The sequence below is a fragment of the Aquarana catesbeiana genome, linkage group LG13 (assembly GCF_042186555.1).
Source record: "Aquarana catesbeiana isolate 2022-GZ linkage group LG13, ASM4218655v1, whole genome shotgun sequence".
NCBI lineage: Eukaryota > Metazoa > Chordata > Amphibia > Anura > Ranidae > Aquarana > Aquarana catesbeiana.
In genome coordinates, this window is record NC_133336.1 from 148,062,758 (window position 1) to 148,089,144 (window position 26,387).

General features: G+C 47.5%; 1 protein-coding gene across 1 annotated transcript in view; it reads left to right on the forward strand.

Moving 5' to 3' along the window:
• Nucleotides 1–26,387, forward strand: part of ZFYVE26 (zinc finger FYVE-type containing 26) — a gene marked incomplete in the record, with an annotated part of 1,901,467 nt that overhangs the window by 501,718 nt on the left and 1,373,362 nt on the right. The window contains 2 exon segments of the mRNA XM_073610828.1: nucleotides 24,867–25,082; nucleotides 25,171–25,833. Coding sequence (XP_073466929.1) covers nucleotides 24,867–25,082; nucleotides 25,171–25,833 — 879 coding nt within the window.

Genomic DNA, 26,387 nt, shown 5'->3' on the forward strand with positions numbered 1-26,387 from the left:
TACTGACATTTTTTTTTGTACTATTAATGGCAGTGATGTACAGATACATCACTTTGCCTGTGCGGGCCACCCATCCTCAGTACATTTTGGGTAGGCGGTCCACAAGTTGTTAATGTTTTATGATACCTAACTGCCAATGATATGTGCAAAAAGTTTTTTTTTTTCTCTTGTTCCTGTATTGTGCCACCATTTTTTGTTAATCACTATAATTTCTGTAACATGCTTTTAGTACAAGCTGTGCAAAAGGTGCCATTGACAGCCCTCTGTTGACTGGCACCTTGGCTGTCCTTACAGCAGATTCCAGCATATACGCTTTCAGGAGTCTGCTTATCAGGGAAGAAGTTTGGATGTGCAAGGTATGTCCTAGATTCTGAAAGTGTAAAGGCATTGTTTGCCGCATAGATAGATGTTGAGGTGTTAAGCATTTTCATTGCTGTCTGACTCCCTGCTAGGGAGATTCACCCCTTTATTTCTCCTGATGACCATTGTCAACCAAGACAAAGTGTGGGGACAAATGTCCCAGTGACAACTGTCAAAGACAGAAGATACCCTCACTTTCCAGAGCTTTCCTTTCACTTTGTGATGCATCTCCAAGAAAGAAAGTAAAGTGGAAGCTCCCTAGTTAGTGGGACCTAGACAGCAAAAAATAACTGGTTAAAGTTTTTAACCCTTCCCCTAATCTGTCCAAAAAACATTTTAGTTCTACACACACTGGTTAAAGTAGCTGCCTTTATGTGACTGGTCACTAGCAAAAGGAGAAATCTGCAGGGATATTCCTGTATACACCTTCCACTCCAGCTAGCCTTCGTTTTTTGGTAGTGTCCTCAGGTGATAGACTGCTTTTTTGTACTGAGAGAAGCTTACCTTCTTCCTAAGAAGATTCTCCTATCAAGATTCATGGCTGCACTATAGCCCACTGCAGCTTCTGAATTGGTTAATTAGCTGAGGCTTTGGGATACTGCACCCTGATCCTACTTGAATGAAGACGCTGAGCCAACCTGTTATGCTATATGACACGTTGCAGTTTGAAAAAATGAGGCATGTTCATTTTTCTGTACATTTTCTGTGACTCCCAATTGAAAAATCAAAATAAGTGCTACAACGGATATTAAAAAAAATGGATGCAAAAATACAGTAGTCAAAACTTGAGATGGATATAAAACTGGTTTAAAGGATAGGGTTCCTTCCTCCCCTGTGAAGGTGCACGCTACCAGATCTGTTCTTCAAGGGCTTTTCAGCAGGAGGCATCTGTTTTTCAAATTTGCAAGGCTGCCACTTGGTCTTCTGATCACATTTGTCAAGTTCTACCAGGTGGATGTTCAGGCCTCCCCTGATGCCAGTTTCGGGGTAAGGTGCTACAACCTGCTCTGAGTCTGTCAAGCCTTCTTGACAGATTTGTTAGGTGGGCAGTTCCGCTGCCAACAGGGCGTAGGGTCAGGGGCAAGCCGTAAGGCCAAGGCCAGTAAAAGCCCTGGGTCCAAAATTCTTCTAAACCCAGCACCAAGCCCTCCCTTTGAGGGGACACCCCCACTCCATCGGGTGGGGGGAACTCTGCTGCACTTTGCAGACATTTGGAGAACAATAATTCAGGACGAATGGGTCACCTCAACTATATCCCACGATTACAAGCTGGAGTTGTGGGTGGTTCCCCCCCAGAGGTTTTTAAGATCCAGCGTTCCCTCGGATCCTCCAAAAGGAGACTTATTGCTTCAGGCACTACTTCATTTAGTGCATCAAGGAGTGATTGTAGAGGTTCCTGTATCCGAAAGGGGCGCAGGGTTTTACTTGAACCTGTTTACGGTTAAAAAACCAAACGGGGACACAAGGCCCATTTTGGACCTAAAATCCCTGAACCAGTATCTACTGATACAGCCCTTTCGGATGGAGTCTGTCCACTCAGTAGTAGCCTCACTCCAGATGAGAGACTTTCTAGCCTCCATTGATATAAAAGACGTGTATTTACACGTACCTACCTATCTTTCTGCCTCATCAGAGGTTCCTGCGATATGCAGTAGAGGAACTTCATTTTCAGTTTGTGGCTCTACCCTTCGGGCTTGCTACAGCTCCTCGGGTGTTCATAAAGGTCCTAGCACCAGTACTGGGTCTTTTAAGGGCCCAAGGGATCCTGGTGCTTGGGTATCTGGACGACCTCCTGCTCAGAGATCACTCATTACAGGCTCTAGAACAGAGCATAACATGCATAGTGCGGCCTTTTTTTTTTTTTTAATCTTTATTTCAGTTTTTAAAATACATATAACAAGACATGTCCAACATTTCATGTTGTGATGAAATCGCTGACCCACATGGGTCTGCCGTGTACAGCTTAACCAGTTGAACAGAAAAGATAAAAAAAAAAATACAACAGTAAAATAAAATAAACATCCAACGGGTTTTGTGTGGGTTGACTGAGATGATTATCTTCGGCTGATTAACTAGAACCATCACCCAGATGGGGATGTTGTGGGTAGCTGTAGTAGAAGTGTGGAGTAGGTAATGTGTATAGTCCCCCAGGCAACAACCCCACTCTCAGTGGTGACCCAGGGGGGACCACCAACAGGATCATATTAAGGGTATGGTCCCCCAGCCTGCGGCCAAGGCATGGGGAGGGGGGCCCAATAGCATCCAACTGACCTCCCTCCACCCTCCGCATACCCAGGGGCACCAAAGGATCACACCACACACTCGAGCGTAACCTCAAGTGTCCCCCTGAAGATAGGGGACCCATTTCGCGAGTGCGGCAGCTTTAATCATGTGTATCAGTCAACCCCACACCAGTATATCACTTAAACTTCAAACCAGTTTCAGTGTAGCGGAGGATTAGTTCAACCCATAAGATATGTAAAATAAGAATGGGGGGAAAAAGAAAAGTAAGAAGAGAAAGGGAAAGAAGGGGGAAGGGGCGATCCAGGCTTACCTGCAATCCAGTAAGCGGCCATAGTCTTGTCCCCACCGAGCACAACACATTTGAAGAGATCAAACTGCTCCAAACGTCTCCAGGAGTCACCATGTGTTTAGGGGATAGCTCCCTATCTTCTAGGGTCTGGACAACCTACGTATCTGAAGGGTTGGGTCTGCCAGTTCTAGTAAAGCCTCGGGATCCTCTGCAGGTCGCTATCCATTCCTCAGCCTCTCGAACCACACTCACCCCGCTGATCCACTCCTCCCGGGTGGGTACTCTTGACTGTCTCCAATAAATCGGAAGCAATCGTCCAGCCGCATTCAAAAGATGGGGCAGTACATTTTTTTTTATATTGATTGAGTGGGATCGGGGGGATATGCAGGAGGAAGTGTGCCGGAGAGAGAGGCACCTCTATGACTGTTAGTCTTTATCTGGTCTTTTATATCCTTCCAAAAGGGCATAATTCGAGGACAGTCCCACCATATATGGATAAGCGTTCCTCTGAGTCCGCAGCCTCGCCAGCAGAGCTCTGACCTGGAAGGGTAAATGCGGGCTAAGTCATCTGGTACCCGGTACCAGCGGGACATTATCTTATAGTTTGTCTCTTGAACTTTGGAGTCTATAGAGGACGAGTGTCTAAGATGGTACAGGTGGGACAGTTGTAAGCCAGTGAATTCCAGCCCTAGGTCTCTTTCCCACCTCCGAATGTACGCAGGTTTGAGCGGATGGGCAGCAGAGCCCAAAAGTCGGTACAATTCTGACACCATATGGGGGACGGGTTCTTCCTGCACGAAAAGGCGTTCAAACGGGGTTAGGGACAAAGGATCTCTAATTGTGTGACCGTGTCTCGCAAAGAAATGGTGTAGTTTTCTATACCTCCAGAAGTTCATTCGTGAGCCTCGATTCCTAGCCTTCAGGGCGTCAAAGCTTACCATCTTTCATAAATTTACCACAACTGGCTTCTCCATCTACCACCCAAGGCTCAAAAAAGGCCATCTGTTCACCTGGGGGGAACCATAGGAACCCACCCAGTGGAGCCAGCGGGGACACAGGGGGTGCGATTTTTAAAAGCGGATTGATCCGCTCCCATACTGAAAGCACCTGGGCCGTCGGCGGGGAAGTCGTTTCAGACAGCCCCCTGTGCTCCTTAGGCAACCACGGGGTATAGGATAAGTTCCTTCCTGCCAGACATTTCTCTAGGGAAACCCAGAGTTTTGAGTGGGTGTGAAAATGCCAGTTGAGTATCCTCTGGAGGACTATAGCTCTATAATACTGTCTTATGTCAGGGAGCCCTAGGCCGCCTTCACGTTTTGGGCGCCGAAGCACCTTTTAGGGCTAATCTAGGTTTCCTTGCATGCCATATAAACTCAGACAGCATGCTAGACAAACGATCAAGGAAAAGTCTAGGCAGGGGAATCGGTAACATCTGTAAGAAGAAAAATATGCGGGGCAATATGTTCATTTTTATTATGTTTACCCGCCCCAGCCACGTAAAGGCAGTCCGCGTCCATTGCGAGCGGTCTTTTTTGATCGTCGTAAGCAACGGGGGGAAGTTGGCCGCATATAGGGTGTCAAAACGATCCGTGAATTGTACCCCTATGTAACGCAGAGATGATTAGGCCCAGGCTAAAGGGAAAGCAGCTCGGAGACTCCTGGATAAGGGAGGGGGCAAATATATGGGTAGGTTTTCGGACTGTAATTTATTTTAAAATTTGGAAAGAGTCCCAAAATGTTTAAGTTCCTTCATCAGGTTAGGCAAGGGAATCAGGGGGTCTGAGAGATGGAATAAGACATCATCGGCATAAGCTGAAAGCTTATGTTCTATATTACCAACCTGCAAGCCTTTAATATCTTTACTGGTTCGCACGGTGCGGAGCAGCGGCTCCAGCACTAAGGCGAATAGCAGGGGTGAGAGGGGAAACCCCTGTCTTGTGCCATTCCTGATTGGGAAGCTGGATGAAAGCATCCCATTCCCCTTTACCTACGTGCAAGGTGTAGAGTATAGAGCCATGACTGATGACATCTTCCTCGGTCCTAGCCCCAGGGACAGGAGCACCGCTTTTAAATATGACCAATCAACGCGGTCAAACGCTTTTTCTGCGTCCGTTGATAGTATGATATATGGTTGTGGATCTGAGCGGGTACGGGCCCAGTGTATGAGTTGGACTGCTCTGAAGGAGTTATCTCTTGCCTCTCTACCTACAATGAAACCTGTTTGGTCGGGGTGAACGATCTCAGACATGAGGTGCTTAAGTCTGTTGGCTAAGATTTTTGCCAGGATTTTTATGTCCACGTTGAGGAGGGAGATGGGGCAGTAACTTTGGGGGACAGTGGGGTCCTTTCCCTCCTTCAGGATCACAGTAATATGAGCTAAGAGAGCCTCTGAGGGGATGGCCCTGCCTCCTGCTACGGAGTTGAAATATTTGCACATGGGGGCCGCTAGATGGGGGAGGAAGGTTTTGTAATATGCCTTAGTAAACCCATCTGGGCCAGGGCTTTTCCCATTGGGCAAGGACTCCACTGTCGCACCAAGCTCAGTCGGGTTAATCGGTAGTTCCAAAGCGGAACATTGGTCTTCCATAAGGGGAGGGACGCCAGCTGAAGCTAGGTATTCCTGTATTGCCTTTTCTTTGGTGCCATGCGTATTAAGTGGAAGCTCAGAGTCTAAATTATACAATTTAGCGTAGTAGTCTTGAAAGCTCGCAGCAATCTTAGAAGACTGCACCGTCAAATCCCCAGAGGCCGAGTGTAATTTCGGTATATATATGTCTGTGCTTGTTTCTTCCTATGTGCCCTAGCGAGCATACGACCACATTTATTCCCTTGTTCATAAAATTTGTGGGACATGTATCTAAACTGTTTACGGGTTTGGCGATCCAAAAGGCGCAGGAGCAGACCCCGCAGCTCAGTTAGTTTCTTCAGTGCCTCGGAGCCCCTGGTTGCCTTATGTTGGAGTTCAACTTTCTGAAGAGCTGCATGTACTCTTTGGAAGTCTGCCCGGTGTGCCTTCTTAAGTCTAGACCCCTGGGAGATCAGTTCCCCTCTAATCACCGCTTTATGGGCCTCCCAAACTACGCCTTCCCTGGTGTCATCTGTGGAGTTTTCTCTAAAATAGTGGGTTAAGGTGTTATTTACGTCTTTCACCACTACCACGTAATCCAGCAAATTTTCGTTCAGCCTCCACGTCCAGGCCCTCTGAGTGCCTGAGGGTAGGGCAACAGCAATTGTGACTGGGGCGTGGTCAGAGATGGTGATGTTGCCAATGGACACTGATTGTAGGAGTTCCAGGGTAGCCGGGTCCACATATATATGATCTATGCGCGTGTATACATCATGTACCTTGGAATAGTAACTGAAATCTCTATCTGAGGGGTGGAACACTCTCCAGCTATCTATCATCCGGTGAGAATGAAGTGTCTTGCGAAAGTGTTTAAGAAAAGTATAATGCCCCGTACACACGGTCGGATTTTCCGATGGAAAATGTCCGATCGGAGCGTGTTGTCGGAAATTCCGACCGTGTGTGGGCTCCATCGGACATTTTCCATCGGATTTTCCGACACACAAAGTTGGACAGCAGGAGATAAAATTTTCCGACAACAAAATCCGTTGTCGGAAATTCCGATCGTGTGTACACAAATCCGACGGACAAAGTGCCACGCATGCTCAGTATAAATAAAGAGATGAAAGCTATTGGCCACTGCCCTGTTTATAGTCCCGACGTACGTGTTTTACGTCACCGCGTTCAGAATGATCGGATTTTCCGACAACTTTGTGTGACCATGTGTATGCAAGACAAGTTTGAGCCAACATCCGTCGGAAAAAATCCATGGATTTTGTTGTCGGAATGTCCGAACAAAGTCCGACCGTGTGTACGCCCTATTAGAGTGTGGGGGTCTCGCGTGGGATGTATCAAGCAAAGGGTCTGGGCTAATATTAAAATCTCCCCCTATAATCAAGAGGCCGTCTCTAAAGTCGGCCAGTTGCTCCAGGGTCGAGTCAATAAAGGTGAGTTGGTTGGTGTTGGGGGCATAGATCGTCGCAAACGTATATGTTTGACCAGCTATTTTGCCCTTCAAAAAGACATATCTACCCATAGGATCAATTTTGTTAGTGTGCTGGAAGGGGCAAGATTTATGTATGGCGATGGCTGTTCCCCTAGATTTAGATACCGGAGAGTTGCTAAGGAACAACTGAATTAAAAGATGAGTGGGTAATTTGGGAAGCGACTGGGGTGTGAAGTGGGTCTCCTGTAGGAAGACCACCTGAGTCTTCAACCGTTTTAGTTCCCCCCCATAGTTTGTTACGTTTGTACAGGGAGCAAAGGCCCCTAACATTATATGAGCTTACCTGCAAAGCAGCCATGTGTAGATCCGGGGACGTTCAGATTGGACAGGTAGGTGGTGTGCTTGGCGTGGGAAATGATGCGATGGATTACTCCTGGGAAAGGGAGAAGGAGAGAAAAGGAAGGGGAGGAGGAGCAAAATAGGGAAGAAAGATGAACACATGAAAAACAAATAGTAAACACAGAGCATAACAAACAAAATGGCTGGGGCCATTTCAACATATGCAGCATCTATGGGCTGTGTTTGGAACCCCGTCCCCTATGGGGGGGGGGGGGGACTCGACCACCGACCCGGGATCCCAATAGGGATCAGAACCCAAAAAAAAAAAAAAAAGAAAGCAAAGGGTGGCCTATGTGGGGTACGTGAGCCAACAAGGGGGGGAAGATGAGAGGGTCACCGCTCCCGTCCACCACATCTAACAGTGTGCGGCAGAGGAGGGAAATATAGAGTGATTCATTCTGAGCAATGTCCCAGATAAAGTGAGTTTAGCAAGATCCATTGCAAGTGGTGAGTCTGCAACTAATATGCATAGGTCTCCGTTCTACCCAACCAGTCAAATAAACAAAACGGAAGTCTGGAACTCTGGGTAGGGTAGGTGGAATTGGACTGGGTTCGTCTCCAGCTTCTCATGGAATATCAGGCGTAGTAGGTATGAAAATTCCTCTCAGGAAAGAGGTTGAACTTGCACAGGGGAACAGGCCAAGGTGAGTCATCAGTCCCTCATGGATGCTGGGCCTGGCGAGGAGTCAGAGGTATGGCGTCTTTGGTCCCTTCTGCGGTTTCTGCGTTTAGCAGGTATCCACGGTTGGGGTAACGGAAGCCTGGCTGCCGGAAAGTCTGATGCTCCCCGCCAGTCTGGAAAGTCCACAGGATCCAACTCGAGGGAGGACAGAAAATTTGGCAGGTCATCTTTGGTGTAACGGTTTTGCCATCCTTGGTTACTTGAAGGAAGAACGGGAAACCCCAGCAGTATGGCAAGCCTTCGTCTTGTATGGCTTCCAGGAGTGGACGAAGTGCTCAGCGCTGCATAAGAGTGCGCCTGGAAATGTCCTGGTAAAATGCTAGCTGCTCACCATCAAAGTCAAAATAGGGCTTGCCACGCAATTTCTGCATAATGAGATCCTTTAGCGTGTATTTGTGTAACTTACATATGACGTCTCTGGGATTATTCACATCTTGAGATGGATCTCAATGGTAGCTGTGGCTGGCAGGCCCAGTATTTCCCTGAAGATGCCCTCCAGGGTTGGAACAATGTCCTTAGCTCCCGTCGCTTCAGGCAAGCCTCTAATGCTGATGTTAGCCCTGCGGCTGCGATTCTCCATATTGTCCAGTTGACAGAGCAGGGCCTCAGTCTGATGGTCTTGTGCAGTGCACTTATCCTGCAGCATGGAGATAACAGGGAGAGTTTCTTCAAGTCTGTGCTCCAAGGATTCTATTCTGCCCCCCAGGTGTGAGGTATCAGCTTTTAGTTGTGCTGTGTCCTCTTTAAGGGCCTTTTCTACCCTGTCTGCGAATCTCTCCAGGTCATCTTTAGTGGGGAGAGACCAAATATGGCGTCTAATGTCCATATCTTTCAGGGGGTCTGGGGCTTCCAAGACTTCAGGGTCTCTGTCCAGGGATGCGGAGGAGCCCGGGGAGGGAGGGGGGGCCGAATCACTTACCGACCTTGGGGACGGTATGGGAAAGCTGGTAGGCTGTTGCGGCCAAGCGGCAGTGCTGTGATGCCTTTTTAGATTTTTGGGCCTTCCCGGCCGGCGCCATCTTTGAAGCCTCGCGGCTCTGCCCGCAGGTCCCGGGGAAAAAGGAATCTAGCTGCCCCTGCCTGGATCGGTCGTTCCGCAGTGGCTGTGAGGATGCCTGTTGTCTCTGGGACATGTCAGGAGTCGGCCAGCGGTGATATTTCCCTCTATGGCGGTGATCTATTGCGGCGGTGAGACGGAGCTACAGCAACACGTGTCCTCACTCTTCCATCGCTAGGACACGTCCCCCATAGTGCGGTATTTGAAAAGCTTAGGCTGGATCATAAATAGCGAAAAGTCAGCCTTGAAACCAGCTCTTGGCACCAGACAACCCTCCATTCTGCTTAGTATGATTCTTCTAGGGAGGATGGTATCCTCCTTTGAGGCAGTGCCCTATGCCCAGTTCCATTCCAGGCTTTTACAAAAAGACATCTTGTTAGCTTGGAACAGAAGAGGACAAGCCCTGGATTATCCAATGTTCTTATCTGCTCAGGCACACTTAAGCCTAAACTGGTGGTTGCAGGATCAGAACCTGCGAAAGTGAAAATCCTTCCTCCTGGTAACTTGGAGAGTACTGACTACAGATGCCAGTCTCTCAAGCTGGGGAGCGACCCTAGAGGGGCTCACAGCTCAGAGAAAATGGTCAAGAACGGAGCAGATCCTGCCCATCAATGTCCTGGAATTATGGGCAGTACGTCTGGCCCTACGGTTCTGGACGGTGGAGCTTCAAGTCTGATCAGGTCTGATGGCTATTGTTTGGCAGGGTGTCTCCCTCCCCTCGAGGCTATTGATCTGGGACGTCCCAGCAGGTAATGAATATTAGCCTAACTCTGTGTTCCATGATGCATGAAAAAGAAAATAGTTTTTTTCATCATACTTACCTGTAAAATCCTTTTCTTTGAGTTCATCATGGTGCACAGAGATCCCTCCCCTCTTTTTGAGGATTCAGTGCTTGCTACAAAACTGAAGTACTTCCTGTATGAGAGGGGTTATATAGGGGATCACTTCCTGTCTAAAGACCTTTGGTCTACCAGTGTCCATTCACCTGGAGATGAAGTAAAACTCAGCAGTTAATATTAGCCTAACTCCGTGTCCCATTATGTATGGAAAAAAAAAGGATTTTACTGGTATGTACGACAAAAAAATCCTACTTTTGACTTACCAGTAAAATCTGTTTCTTGCAGTACAGAACCGGTTCCTCCTCTCTGTTCTTATGATCTATTGCTTGCTAAAAACCCAAGGCTAACTTGGAGTGGGAGGGATTATATACAGGAATGTCCCTGCTGCTTTCTCTTTTTGCGAGTGTATAATCATTTGAAGGTAGCTGCTTTAACCCATGGTTTTTACGCTCTCCTATTCCCAGAAGCACCTAGTGTGCAGCAACTGGGGTAGCTTATGGATCTTGTTTGGAGATTGTTCGAGAGGTGAGAATTTGTGAGAGGGGGGGCAGCTTTTTTATATAAGAGTTCACTGTGCCCTAAATAATTAAAACTTAGGGACTCTTTATGGAACACAGTTAAGGAAAAATTTACTGTACGTGCAGCCGGTGACGTCACTGGTGCATATGCTGTGAATGAACGGCTACCTGTGCCATAAGTGGCGGCTCCCGCACGCATGCACAGGAGTGACGTCATCTGGACTCCGGCCACGCACACAGCCGGAGTCCGCAAACTCGGAAGGAAGACCGGATGAAGATGATGGAAGCCCTCTCAGCGGTGACAGCTCGGCACTGGAGGGCTTCATTTTTGGGTAAGTTTCACATAATGTGCTAGTATGTGATGCATACTAGCGCATTATGGTTTTACCTTGCAGGATGCATAGAAAAAAAACAGCAGTTTACTACCGCTTTAACATGGTTTCCTATGGGACACGTTCACTTGTATGCCTTTTTCAGCCGCAGCATTTTTAGAAAGGGTCAGGGACTTTTTGAATGCAAAACGGTGCTTTTTTGGTTCAAACTTCAATTGAGAAGCTGCAGAAAAGCATGTATTACGTTTTTTGCTGTGATTTACGTTTTGCGTTTTAACATTCACACTTGTGCAACTTAAAAATCGTGCAATTTCCAGTGTGGCTTTACCCTGCGACTTGATGCAACTTTGATGCGACTTTGATGCAACTTTGGATGAGTGTGACTTGATTATGACTTTGGCCAATGTGATCATTTTGTTTGTGCTCTACAAAGTCATTAGCCGCGTCTGCGGAACAGGAAAATTGGGTTTTTGTTTTAGTTTAGTTTCTTTATTTTCTAACAAATTCCAAGCTTTCAGAACAATTTGAATTTGCATCTGTCGAACATTGATCGACCGATTCAAATTCTGTGTGAAGAATAGCTGAAGATTAGCTGATTAAGGAGTGGGCCCAGAAGCCGGCCACCACATCCTTAACAACCAATGACTCATCAGCTGTCAGCAGGCTTCCCCACTGACAGCTGAATGTAAAAAAGAATGCTGGCAATGAAAAATAAATGAAGAAAAAGGCATGGGTGCCCTTGCTTTGATGTCATCGCCTGAGGGCATGCTGGGTTGGTGACGTCACTAGTTATTTAAGATCTGTCACGCGGCGGAGCAGGCAGACCATGGCAGCCTTCGTCAGAGCCGGAGGTTTTTTTTTTTTTTCTTCAGGTGGTGGTGGGCCTCATGATTGATGATGGATCTACTCCAGAGGATCTAAAGGGTTAGTTCACCTTTTAAAAAAAAGTCTTTTGTTCCAGTTAAAGCGGAGTTCCACCTATTTAAAGGTCAGCAGCTACAAAAAGTGTAGCTACTGACTTTTAATAAACAGACACTCACCTGTCCCACGGTCCAGCGATGCGGCCGCCGAAGCCTTGCTTCTCTTCCCCTCCTCTGCGGCGCCGGCATTGCATGTGTGGGCGCACGGTTGTGGCATCACACCCGGGCATGCACTCGCTTTGTGAATGGCCAGGCAATCTTCTGGGACCTGTGACATGTCCCAGAAGTTTGGAGGGAAGGGGGAGAGGTGAACTGCGGCTCAGCGCCGCGGTGCCAGGAGAGGCTGTGGGAGCTGGGTACCTGCGAAAACTAGGTACCCGCCCCCCCCCCCAAACAAATGACATGCCAAATGTGGCATGTCAGGGGGTCACAAGTACTTTAAGCGGAAGTTCCATGTTTGGGTGGAACTCTGCTTTAAGGAGTCCCATATTAACAAAAAGCACTGTGCAAAAACAGCTCCTTTCATTACCTTTAGTCCCTGCAAAGCTGTTACTTCCAGTTGTCTGTATTTCAAGACACATTTAGATTACCCTTATCTTTACCTCCTCACACGGTACATTTAAGATGGTCTCCATGTAACTTCCTGCATCCCATGATGCCTCACTGTTCTCCTCTCTCTCTCTCTCTCTCTCTCTCTCTCTCTCTCTCTCCCTGCATGCTCTGCATATGTCTGTGACACCCCCACCTCCCCAGAACTAGCAGAGCTCGTACACAAACCTCTACAGGGCAGTGCGTTTCTCTCCTTTCCTACACCTCTCCGTGATGCCCCCCCCCAGCATCGGAGGGACCGGGCTTGTGTGTTTACTAAATAATAAAAAGTATACCGCACTAAATGCTAAAAAAATTACATACAGGTAATAGATATAAGTGATACACTGGTAACAATTAATAAAATTAATAAAACAGTCCCAAGTGAAAAAAGGTGCTCTTGCTGGTGGATCAGTATCCAGTGCTGTGACTTGAATAATAGATGGATGATTCCATGCTTAAGTGCTTAAATAGGGTGCCCCCCCCCCAGTAGATGTGCACTCACCCCTGGGAGTGGACCAACTATCGCTAGTTTGGTCAAATGCACGTGTGGGGCGACCCCTGTGGATGTCCTCTGGACCGATGATTGGCTGCGGTGAATGTTCCTCATATAAATAGATATAATAGAAAAAAGCCATATTGCGCAGTACCGTTGATAAAGAGATTTTTATTCCAAAAAATATAAAGGTATTCAACTCACATGTATGAGTGCCTAATGTCCTGGCACCGAAGTGAACAGCAGGTATAGGTAAATACGTGAAATCCGCCGGGTTAGTACAATACAGCTAGAGGTTGAGTCACGTTATTGTGACATACTTCCGCCCACACATTCAACCCGGAAATCAAGCCTTCACTGAGCCAGTGGCTGTATGTACTAACCAGGCGGATTTCACAGATTTACTTATACCTGCTGTTCACTCCGGGTGCCAGGACATTAGGCACTCATATATGTGAGTTGAATGCCTTTTATATTTTTTGGAATAAAAAGCTCTTTATCAACGGTACTGCGCAATGAGGCTTTTTCTACTATATCTATTTATATGAGGAACATTCACCGCAGCCAATCATCAAGCCAGAGGACATCCACAGGGGTCGCCCCACACGCGCATTTGACCTAACTAGCAATAGTTGGTCCACTCCCAGGGATGAGTGCACATCTACTGGGGGGGCACCCTATTTAAGCACTTTAAGAAGCACGGAATCATCCATCTATTATTCAAGTCACAGCACTGGATACTGTTCTACCAGCACGAGCACCTTTTTTTCACTGGGGACTGTTTTATTAATTTTATTAATTGTTACCAGTGTATCACTTATCTATTACCAGTATATAATTTTTTAGTATTTAGCGCGGCATACTTTTTATTTATTAATTGTTTACACCAATTTCACACTGCAGCTGCTCTAATTATGTGGTAAAGCAATTAGTTTTCTTTATCCATATTAACACATACATGAGGTTTTTTCACTTACTTTCATCCTTTGGCGCTTTGGTTCATTTTCATATACAAACAAGTCAGTAACTTTCAATGGCTTACAACAATAGGTGGTTTAGGAAACACGCAGGGTTCTTATTTATCATTCTACCAACAGTGTTTTTTCTCCCTCGCTCCGACACCCATAATGGGATCAGACTGTCTCGGGGGGGAGGAAGATTTTGCACCGTAAAAGCAAAAGAAAAACACTCCCTATCCAAAGGCGTGTGACCTGCGTGGTTACTTGTCCTAAGAAACTTCTTGCAGAATATCGAGGAATCAAAAAGAACAAAAATAAAAGTAAACATACGAGTTGATCTTGTGATCAAACGCAAAGGTTTGCCTGAATTAGGCTTGCATGTCCGTCAGTGACAGATCGATCCCTGTTGTTTGCATTTTGAGTCACGCAAAAGGGTTATCAGGGAACGTTGAGAAGAAAAGAGGAAGAAAAGAGAAAGGAGTGAGTGTGATAGGATATGAAGACACCAGAGAGACACCTGGGGGTAGAGTGGTTGTAATCTGTTAAAGATATTGTGGGAGTGTTTGCATATAGGTTTTCCAGGGTTCCCATACTATGTCGTGCTTTTCTGTAGTGGACTGGAGGATACTGACCTTCTTTCTTGTACCATCACCCAAGTTATTTTCCTTTTAACCGCAGCTAGGAACACCGTAGGTCGTTTTCAAGCTCGGGCTATCGTGATTTTAGTACCCAGTAAAATTAAATGAATGAGTGTCCGAAGAGGCTTGGAACAACCCACAGGACTTCCGTTCAGTAGAGCAATCTCAGGGGTTTTTGGGACAGGTATACCAGTCACTTTACGTAAAAAGGAAAGGACCTTGTTCCATAGGCCCCAAATACGGGGACACTCCCACCATATGTGGTATAGGGATCCAGTCAGCCCACAACCTCTAAAGCATAGTGGGGAAGAGCCTGGGAAAATCTTAGCCAATCGTAGGGGCACGTTATACCAGCGCGTAATTATTTTAGCATTCGCCTCTATAAGGGTGACATTGGATGTGCCCTTAAAGGCTTTCTGGAATTTGCAGAACCATATGTTTTCGTTCCAACAGACCTGAAGATCTTGTTCCCATCCCAGTACATATGATGGTTTTTCGGTATTCTCCGCAAGTGAGGCGTAAATCTTAGAGATTCCTCCCCTCTGATCCATGACCCCAAAACACCATTGTTCGTATGTTATATGTAGAGGTTCGGGTTTCGTGGTCCATAATGATAAGATATAGTGTCGGATTTGATGTAAATGAAATCTTTCGGAGGGTGGCATGTCCAAGTATTTACTGCAATGGCCTGCCATAAGGGGGCCCATGTGGGAGAGGAAGTGACCAATACGGAATAATGCCCTATTTGTCCACCACTAAAACGCCCTGATATCTTGACCTGGGGGGAAGTTGGGGTTATGAAATATGTGCACTAGGGGGCGAATTTCAGATATAAGATTGGGAGATTTGTATAAGAAGTCACATAGGGCCATGAAATGTGATAAAGTAGGGGCCATTATAGGGGTCTGCGTTTATGGGGGGGTCCAATCTAGGTAGTCAGTTGTAATGGGATGGCTTGCCTCTCCATGTCTACCCAATCAGGCCTACTACCCTGGGAATATATGACCGAAAATTGTGATAATTGGGCCGCTTGGTAGTATCTCCATAGGTCCGGCAGACCAAGTCCCCCTTGCGTGCATCTTCTAAGGAGCACACTTTTAGGGCAGCGATCACCCTTATTACCCCAAACGAATCGTATTATCAGGGATTGAAGTTTTTTCAAAGGGGGTCTCAGGATCGGGATGGGTAGGGATCTGAATAAGTAAAGGATCCTGGGAAAGAGTGTCATTTTTACAGCGCTTATTTTGCCTAACCAGGACAGATTACCCCTTCTCCAACACGCTAGATTTTCCTTCAGCTTTTTGTACATGGGGGGGTAATTAGCATTGTATAGTAGGTCCACACTAGCTGTCAATTTGATGCCTAAATATGGGATTGAGGAGGGTTCCCAGACAAATTCAAAATGTTTATTGAGACGCTCTACCATAAGTGTCGGGGTAGTGACATTCAGAGCTACTGATTTGGCAATGTTAACTCTCAACCCTGATACCTTGCTAAATTCCTGGGGGAGTATGAAAAGATTGGGGGTGGATATGAGTGAGGAAGTAATAAAGAGCAGAAGATCATGGGCAAACAGGGCGCATTTGTGTACACGGGGCCCGCATTTAACCCCATGTATATCTGGATGGTTTCTTATAGTGGTGGCTAGGGTTTCAATAGCTTTGGCAAAGATGATGGGAGAGAGGGGGCATCCCTGTCTTGTGCCTCTGTGTATCGAGAAAGGGTTTGAATAGTGGCCCTGGAGTTTGAATTGGGCGCTCGGGTTGGAATATAAATTCCTTAGTAATTGAATGAAGTGAGGACCAAACCCCCTTGTACGTAGCACTTCAAATAGGTAAGGCCATTCTACAGTATCAAACGCTTTTTGCAGATCCACTGAAAGTAGAAATCCTTCCTGAGAGGGCCCCCTGTCCCATTTTGATTTCAGCAGAGAGATGACGTCAACCGCTTTGCGGATCTGATCGGGACCCTGCCTTCCCGGAATGAAGCCCACCTGGTCGTATCCCCCTATGAACTCTGATAGTCTATTGGCCATAATTTTGGTCAGTATTTTGAGATCATTATTGATCAATGAAATGGGTCTATAGTTACTCACTTCAGAACTTTGTCCGGCTTGGGGATAACGGACACATAAGCCAGGTTGGCGGAACTGTCCAGTTTAGAGCTACCCCTGAGGGCATTGTAAAACTGTCAACTGGGGGACCATCGTTGTTGCAAATGTTTTGCAGTAACTGCTGGAAAATCCATCCGGGCCTGGGGCTGAGCCCCTCTTGAGGTGTTTAATTACTCCTAAAACTTCTGAGTCAGTAATGAGTTCATCAAGCTGCTGGCTATGTTCCTGTTTTAATGTAGGGAGAGGGATGTCATCTAGTCATGGAGGATATGGGGTTTGAGAGTCACCTTAGACTTGTATAAATCTGCGTAGAAATCTTGAAATGCTGTCATGATCTGATTCGGGTTTTGTGTAAGCATGTCAGTGGCATCGCGTACTTTAGGGAAGGAGAATGTCCTGGGCTTGGGTGTCAGTTTTGAAGCCAGACTAGCCCCGATCTTATCTTTGTGAAGATAAAAGCTAGCATTGGACCATCAAAGGCGTTTTTCTGCTTGAGTGGTCAGTGCTAAGTTTAGGGCAAGTCTGCTGGATTCCAACAGGGCTCTCAAAGCATTTGTGGGATTACGTCTGTGTGTTTTGGAGAGAGTCCGGAAATCCTGTTCTAGTTTGACTGGGTCAGCTCATCTTTCCCTTTTGAGTTTAGTGGAGATTTGGATTATTTTGCCTCGCAGTACCGCTTTATATGCGGCCCAAAGCGTTACAGAGGAGACCTCACCATTGTCATTGACCCTAAAATACATTTTAATTTCTTTGTCTAGTATGGTGCATTGGACCGGATCGCTCAGCAGTGATTCATTTAATCGCCAGCGAAAAGTACCATCCGATTCAGACTGACTCATGAGTTCAAGTAATACAGCTGAGTAATCAGACAATGGTGAGTCCCTGATGGATGCTCTAGTGGCCTGGGGGATAGAGGAAGCATGTACAAAAATGTGGTCAATCCTCACCAAGGTTTGGCGGGGTGCTGAGTAGTGGGTATAGTCCTTCGTTGAAGGGTTAAGTTCCCTCCATATGTCCACTAAGCCTTGGGTGTGTAGGGTTTTGGTTATCTTTAGGCTCTGTTTATGGGGTCGGAGTATACTAGAGTGGCCGTTTCCTGACTTATCTAGCATTTGGTCCAAAGCTACATTCGAATCCCCTCCATGACTATTGTACCCACGAAGTGTGGAGATAGGGTGTCTAGCATAGAGGCAAAAAACCTGGCCTGATGTCGATTTGGGGTATAATACGAGATGAACGTGTATATGTTCCCATTCACAGAGCCGGATATTAGGATATATCTACCCTCGGGATCCCGAATAATCTCCTTAGTAGAGAAGGTGACAGTTTTAGACAAGTAGATGCCCACCCCTCTAGTTTTGTCTTCGGCATTTTCCAGAAAAAACTGCGGGAATCTATGGTGGACAAATGAGGGATTATATGACCGGGGGAAGTGAGTCTCCTGAAGTAGGAGTACCTCCATCTGCTGAGTTGATGCGGTTTGGAAATATTTCCTTCGCTTCAGTGGGGAGTTCAGGCCTTGTACATTATGGGAAGCTATTCTAATGGATGAAACCTGTTCGTCATGTGGTGTCATGGATCAGAGGGGGTGTAAAAAACGTCACCGAGCGGAGACCTACCTTCCACCATGTAATTCCAGTCAGGAGCCACTTCGGATCAGGTAAGGAGAATACCCCTCTTCTGGAGCCCCAATTCATGGATCTTCTCTGGTGTCTGGAAAAGTAAAAATAACGGTAGTTGGAGCGTGAGAAAGGATATAGAGAGAAGGAAAATGAAGGTAAAGTATTGTGGAGGAACGAGAAGGTTACAATGTACCAACATCGCCGACCTTCCCTGGACCTGTAGGAGAGGGGTAGTACTCCCCCTCCTGTCAAGTCTTAACTAAGGCGTCCACCTGAGAGGCAGAACAACTACTACCTCCGCGCATGGAGCCTGCATGCACGCGGGGGCAGAGGGAGCGCACTACGTCCACTCCGGCTCCGACGACCACTGATATAAGCTATGCAGATGGAAGGGGATATAACACGTTAAAACAGTTTATGTCTTTGCAGGGATGAAGTCCCCCCTTCCCCCTCCCAGTGGAAGCTCCACCTCCGGAGGTGCCCACAAGGGAAGACCCGCTCCCTAAAGGGACGACGTCCGCTCCCCGGGCCTCCTGAGTGCAGAGCACCCAAAGAGTAATATGACAATATTGTGCTCAACTAACAAGCAGAAGAAAACAAGAGCTATAATCCATGTCAAAAAGAACTTTGTAAAACGAATGAGTATGATGAAGAAAAGGGACCTTAAACCGTGAGGTAAGTGGTGACCTGAACCTTTCAGAGGGGGGCACAGAAGCGGACCCTACCGCCGAACTCCCCCCTCAACCACCCCCCCTCCCGTGACCGGAGAATAGAGGCCCAAAATTTCAACCATCTGGCTGGTGTGAAGTGTTCACTTCTAAAGGTAGGGCCAGCAATGGGCTGGGCCCGCATAGGGTACTAAATTATTCTTTGAGGGCCTTGCCCATTTTTGTTGGAGAATTGGGACTGGTTACCACATGGACAGTCAGGCACATGGCAAGGGAGCAGTGTCTCTTAACTGCAGGAGTACACGTGGTATGCATATGCCAGGTGTCCACGAGGGTAGCAGCATAAGTAAATGTGGAAAGTTAGTAAGGATGTGAGTCCTCCTTGATCACGATGGGTGAGATTCCTTTGGACGCTTGGAATGTTTCTTTTTCCAGACTGGAGCAATCGGGCTCTGCGGTGGAGGTCGTTTAGCTAGGCCTGGGTTCTTTTGGCTCGCATTAAATGAAGAGTCCAGGGATATAAGACCCAAGTGTACTATCAGTCATTCTCCTTCGTGTAGTGAAGAGAAGCCATAAGTTTTATCTTTGAAGGCGAACGACAGGCGAAAGGGGAATGACCACCAGTTTTTAATAGTTTTTTGTGTCAAGATTTGTAGCAGTGGTTTCAGGGCTCTCCGGCGTTGAATGGTAAGAGGAGAGAGGTCTGCAAAAATTTGAACAGGGTGACCCTGAATGCAAAGTTGCTCCGCATTTCTGGCCCTGCGCATGACCTCTTCCTTGACCCCATAAAAGTGTGGTTTAACCACCACATCTCTGAGCAGTTCATCTGAGCGAGTGGGTTTAAGAGCTCTGTGAACCCTATCCAGCTCCAAACGATGATACTGGATGTTCGGGATATTTTCTTTGATGAAGAGTGTGACTGCTTGGTGGGTGTCCTTTACTGCTTCTAGGAGTCCTCTAATGCAGAAGTTATAACGCCTGGAGCGGTTCTCCAGGTCATCAATTTTAGCGATAGCAGAGTCCAGCTGGTCCTGTATATCCTGGATGCGGGCTGTATTCTGGTTTGCTCTTGATATAGTTTGTTCCACTTTTTGTTCTGTGGCTTCAATCCTGGAGCCTAGAGTCTGCAGGTCTGCCTGTATGGTGGAGGTAATTTGGGCAGCCGTCTGCGCCAGGCCCCTGGACAGCATCTTGGAGAAGGAGTCCATCAGAGTAGTAATGTCCAGAGGGCCTGCAGGTGACAGGGGGCTGAGCATAGCTAACATGGCAGGGCTGGCCGCCTGTCCTTTCACGGGGTGGCTATGAGTTCATCCAGGGTCCTTTCTAACAGTGATTCCGTGGATGCTGGTGACAGTATGTTAGGAAATAGGTTATTCCCTGTCAATGACTCAGGGCCCTGTAGAGGATCCGTCAGTGCCCCTGTGTCTGTGGCTGCATTCATCTCCTCTCCCCACTCCTCCCCTGTGTGAAGTGGTGCCGGCACCATTTTAGAAATCTCCTCAGCCGACATGCTGAGTCCCTGGTGACGGGAGAGGTCCCTCCTCACTGTTCCCACTGACATGTAAATGCTTCCGGGCTGCTCGTGACTCGATGCAGCCCCGGGAGAAGTGCGCGAGCTCTATTCGATAGTTGCTGTGTGGTCGGGGAGACTGGAGCGGGACAAAGCTCTGAGTCTAAGCGTCCATCTCGGATGCCCCGCGCATGCGCACTCCCATTTTCAAATTTTTGTGTGTTTACTAATTTGCTTATCTACAAAGCAATTACAAAGTCATTTTATATGTGTGTATATGTAAACAGGGATATAGAAAAGTAGGAAGAAAGCAAAAATAGAGAGATTACCTCTGCAAGAAATAAAACAATTTCTATGGAAAAATGCATTATATTAAAAAACATACAAATTCCATGCATTTAAGTGTATAAATATGTGAAATATCATCTAAACATAAGTTGTGCAGCGTTGTGGGTGAGACTACCCAAAACAATTCCTTTTCAAATAGTATGTGGAAAATATAACACACACACACAACATACAGTGCCTTGCATCAGTATTCACCTCCCTTAGCATTTTTCGTGTTTTGTTGCCTCACAACCTGGAATTAACATGTATTGTTTGAGGATTTGCATCATTTCATTTACAGAACATGCCCACAACATTGAAGATGTTTGGTTTTTTTTTTTAATTGTGAAGCAAACAACAAATAGGACAAAATAACAGTCCATAACTATTCACCCCCCTAAAGTCAATACTTTGTAGAGCCACCTTTTACGGCTATCATAGCTCCAAGTCGTAGCCTCAAATCATACACAGAGTGGTACAGGTTTTGCTCAAGAATATCTCTGTATTTAGCACCATCCATCTTTCCCTCAACTCTGACCAGTTTCCCAGTCCCGACTGCTGAAAAACATCCCCACATCATGATGCTGCCACCACCATGTTTCAATGTGGGGATGGTGTTTTTTGGGTGATGTGATGTGTTGGGTTTGAGCTAGACATAGCGTTTTCTTTGATGGCCAAAAAGTTCAATTTTAGTCTCATCAGACCAGAGCACCTTCCTCCATACATTTTGGGAGTCTCCCACGTGCCTTTTCGCAAACTCAAAATGTGCCATTTTGTTTTTTGCTGAAAGCAGTGGCTTTCTTCTGGCCCCTCTGCCATAAAGCCCAACTATATGGAGCATACGGCTTATTGCCGTCCTATGTACAGATACTCCAGTCTCTGCTGTGGAACTCGGCAGCTCCTCCAGGGTTACAGAAAAGAACCAACAGCACACTGCATATATGTGAACCAAGCCTAAGTGCACAAAGGTTTACCAGACTAGATGTAATGTAAAAAGGTTTTGTCGTGTCGTAGTTCCAGTTTATGGATTAGAATGCTTTACTAAAAACCCTGCTTAAGTGTGGGGAGGATTGACCACGGTCAAACTGACTCTGGGTTAAAATGCATGCTGTGTTTGGCAGTAGCATTTTCTTGTTATCTTCTGTTTTAGAATCAAAACATTGTAATATGACATGTTTATAATGATGGCAAGTTATTCCAGTTTAAATTTAGATACATGTGCTGTCTAATAATCGGCTTTTTTTCTCAGAGAATAGGTGCAGGTACCCACCCTCCCCAGTCAACTCTCCGCCCCCTCACCCCCCCAACCCCACCCCTATTCCCGCCCCCCAATACCGCCATTCCTTGGGAAGAAGTAAAGTGTTCTTTACATTCTCCCTCCCTGTCCACAGCTCACCTCCCCATCCACAGGTCACCTTCTATTCTCTGGTCCACAGCTCACCCCCCCCCCCCACACACACACACAGGTTACCTTTCCCTCCATGCACAGCTTACCTTCTCTTCTCAGTTTACCCCCTCCCCTCTCCACAGCTCACCCCCTCCTCTCCCTGGTTACCTTCTCTTCTCTTGTCCACAGTTCACCCCCCACAGCTCACCCCCCCCACAGTTCACCTCCCCCCACGGCTCACCCCCTTCCTCTCCACAGTTCACCTCCCCCCACAGCTCACTCTCTCCCCCCTCTCTACAGTTCTTCCCCCTCTCCACAGCTCCCCCCCCACAGCTTACCCTCTCCCCCTTCCTCTCCACAGTTCACCTCCCTCCACAGCTCACCCTCTCCCCCTTTCTGTCCACAGTTCACCTCCCTCCACAGCTCACCCTCTCCCCCTTCCTCTCTACAGTTCACCCCCCACAGCTCACCCCCTTCCTCTCCACAGTTCACCTCCCCCCACAGCTCACCCTCTCCCCCCTCTCCACAGTTCACCCCCCCACAGCTCACCCTCTCCACAGTCCCCCCCACAGCTCACCCTCTCCCCCCTCTCCACAGTCCCCCCCCAGCTCACCCTCTCGCCCCCTCTCTACAGCTCACCCACAGGTTACCTTCTCTTCTCTCGTCCACAGTTGACCCCCCCACAGCTCACCCTCTCCACAGTTCACCCCCCCCCCCCACAGCTCACCCTCTCCACAGTTCACCTCCCCCCACAGCTCACCCTCTCCACAGTTCACCTCCCCCCACCCCCTCACAGCTTACCCTCACCACAGTTCACCCCCCCACACAGCTCACCCTCAACACAGTTCACCTCCCCCCTCACAGCCCACCCTCTCCACAGTTCACCCCCCCACAGCTCACCCTCTCCACTGTCCCCCCCACAGCTCACCCTCTCCCCCCTCTCCACAGTCCCCCCCAGCTCACCCTCTCGCCCCCTCTCTACAGCTCACCCCCACCCACAGGTTACCTTCTCTTCTCTCGTCCACAGTTCACCCCCCCCCATAGCTCACCCTCTCCACAGTTCACCTCCCCCCCCCCCACAGCTCACCCTCTCCACAGTTCACCTCCCCCCACAGCTCACCCTCTCCACAGTTCACCTCCCCCCACTCCCTCACAGCTTACCCTCACCACAGTTCACCCCCCCACAGCTCACCCTCAACACAGTTCACCTCCCCCCTCACAGCTCACCCTCTCCACAGTTCACCTCCCCCCTCACAGCTCACCCTCTCCACAGTTCACCTCCCCCCTCACAGCCCACCCTCTCCACAGTTCACCCCCCCCCACAGCTCACCCTCTCCACAGTTCACCTCCCCCCCAACAGCTCACCCTCTCCACAGTTCACTCCCCCTCCCTCACAGCTCACCTTCTCCACAGTTCACCCCCCTCCATCCACAGCCAGCTCACCCCCTCCACCCTCACAATTCACATTACCATGCGCAGTCCCCTCCCCCCATCCACAATTACCCTTTTAACCTCTGTCAACATGTCACCTCTGCACTCCCATCCACAGCCTGTCATGAGAGGGTTTACCCGTTGGTGGCGCTATCGGTCTCTTGGATTACAGTACCAGTGTCCACCAGTGGGTGTATTCCAACACCTGGGACCTGTAGTAAGAGGTCTCTCCTGCTGGTGGCACTGTTGCATCCTTGAGCCGTAGTACCGGTGTCCACCGGGGGGGGCACTCCGGCAGTGTGGAGCAAACAGCACCCTCTGCGCTCAGCTGTAACATGAGGTCAATCACTACAGCCTTATAAATACCTGACAAGCCCTCACAGGCTTGCCTTGGTATCTTTCTCCCTGCGCTCTGACCTTGCTGCCTGTATCCTGACCGTGAACCTGTTTCTGTCCTGTCCTGTCCTGATCTGATCTGATCCGATCCCTATCCCTAGCCCATCCTGTACTTGTCCCTCCTGATTCCCTTGGATCCTTTCCCTGCAGCCTATCCATCCATCCTCTCCCTGTCCTGCTGGTTTCCCCTCCTTACCCATCTGCTGACCTCCCTGTGTATGACCTTGGCCTGGCTTTGTTTACGATTCCGGTATCTCCATTTACTTGTATATACTATTTGTTTGTGGGTCTGTGGTTGGTTTTGCACTGTTTATATTCCTCTTACTTGTCACTTATTTAATAAACACCATTATTTTTTCACTTACATGCGTTTCTGGTTTCCTCTGTGCAGTCCACACGGTCTGGTCAATTTAATCCCCTGACACTATCTCCCCCCACCCTCCACATTTCACTTTTGAGCCCCATCTACAGCTCTAACCCTCTACAACCCAAGCCCCATTACCCCCCCCCCCCCAGCTCTCTTGACCCTGTACACATTTCCCCTGCTCACAACTCTCACTTTTCACAATCTAACCCCCCCCCCCCCCCAGCTCTGACCTCTGCAGAACATCCACAACTTCATTCTCTACTCTCTGCACAACCAGTCCCCCTTCCTCCCCCTTTGCCTCCACAGCTATCTCACCTTCATTAGAGCCTTGCTGAGCAGACTTCTGTTCTGTCAAATCAGGCTTTTTTCCCCCTCAGCTTACTGTGCAGTCTCCTCCGTGCAGCTCCACCTGTCAGATCAGTGTAGCACAGAACCAAGGAGGAGTTTCAGAGACCTCGGCTCTGTGCTACACTGATCTGACAGACAGCAGGGGGGGGATAGCTGCCTCTGAAATCTGATCAATCAGCTGTGGAGCACATTCCCTGGATGCCTTGCATACAGAAGCTGGTGGAGGAAGTGACTGTTATAGAAAACTTCCTCTATCGGCTTCTGTTCTATGTGACAGACTGCAGAGGAGAGGGCTGCCAGAGGTGGCGGAACTGCGTTCCGGCAGAAAAAAAGCCCTGCTAATAATATCTTACATCATTCTTGCAGTTTCTGTAAATCGGAGGGAAGCACATGACCTGGCACAGCAACGAAGCACTCTTATGTTTCAGGCATTTTGTGGATTAAAGTATGCAATGTATGCCCTTTGTATCCAAGCTAATAAACGTGCTCAGTGCAGGAACAGCCATGCCAACAAAATGGATGGATCTTTTGTGGATGCAGAATTTCTGAAAGAACCTGGCAGGGAGAACTGTTTCTCTCAAGGTATTGTTCTTTACTATTTAGACTCATTTTTGACTTGTTCGTCTTTGTTTTGAGATTACATTTGCTAATATATGTTTTTTTTTTTCAGTTTCAGACCCCTTAGGCCTTTTTTTACAGTATTTCACAAAATGTGGTTATTATTTATGTCTACTGCCTCCTCGACTGAAGCTGGAGCTTGTGGAGAACATTTTGTCATTAATGTTTGCGTCACTGAATGATTTAGCACCAGAGACTCCACTGGTTGATGGCTGTCCCATGCAAGAGATTAAAAAAGACACAGGTGTGAATGTTGGTAGACCTGGAAGCTTGGACATCAATATTGATATGGAAGGGTTGGTGATAACACCTTTCTTTAGTCCCCAACATACTAGTAGCAACCTGATCAATGGCAATATAACTGAAAGTTTTCTAGAATTACCATTTATTTCTACGAATAACATTCACAGCATTTTATGGAACAGCGCTGGGGCTAACTACATAAACCTAAAACATTTTACTGCTGGGTTGACTGGATTTTTAGCTGATGAAATTGTATTGGATAGCTTCTTAAAAATGTTGGGAGAACAAGTGGAGCTAATCAAAAACTCTCTAAACTCAAATTGTTTCTCCCTAAATGATGAGCAAAGCCTACTTAAGGGTATAAGCACACCAATTTCTTCAGAGGATTTCATCAGCAGAGTGGCTAAGTTATCTAAATATATTCTTGAAGCTCAGTGGAGATACAAGGTGGTCATGAGCAACAGAAATGCAGGTAAGTGCTCTTATGTCTTTCAAATGAAGTATAGTAAATGATAAGCCGAAACAAGTGTTTTTCAACCTTTTTTTAAGTCAAGGAACCCTTCAGAATTGCGCATAACCCTAGGGCACACCAGTCTGAGGGCTCGTTCAGACCAGGAGGTTTGTCCAAGCACGCTTTTTTGCCCTTTCCCTAATGGGCTGTTTTATGCTCACGAGACACACACCAATGGTGCTGGCATGATTTTTTTAATTGCGCTGCACCAGAACACATGGTACTGTGGTACCATGCACTTTAGTGGGCACCAGTGTATGCATATTTGCTAGATGTGAGGGGGTGTCAAACAGGCAGCACATTTGTGGTGGGGGACAATCTTACACATCTTACTGCAGTACATGTCCTAAAAAAAGTGGTTTGTAAGGCAGAATTAAGTGGTCTGTAGCTTGTAAATCCCCCCTTCCCTCTCAGCTCCCATCTCCCAAATCTCCCTCCTAGCATAAATTCCCCACCACATGCATCTCGTCACTACAGGTGTAGTGACAGTGACAAAGAGGAGGAGTGAGCCAGAG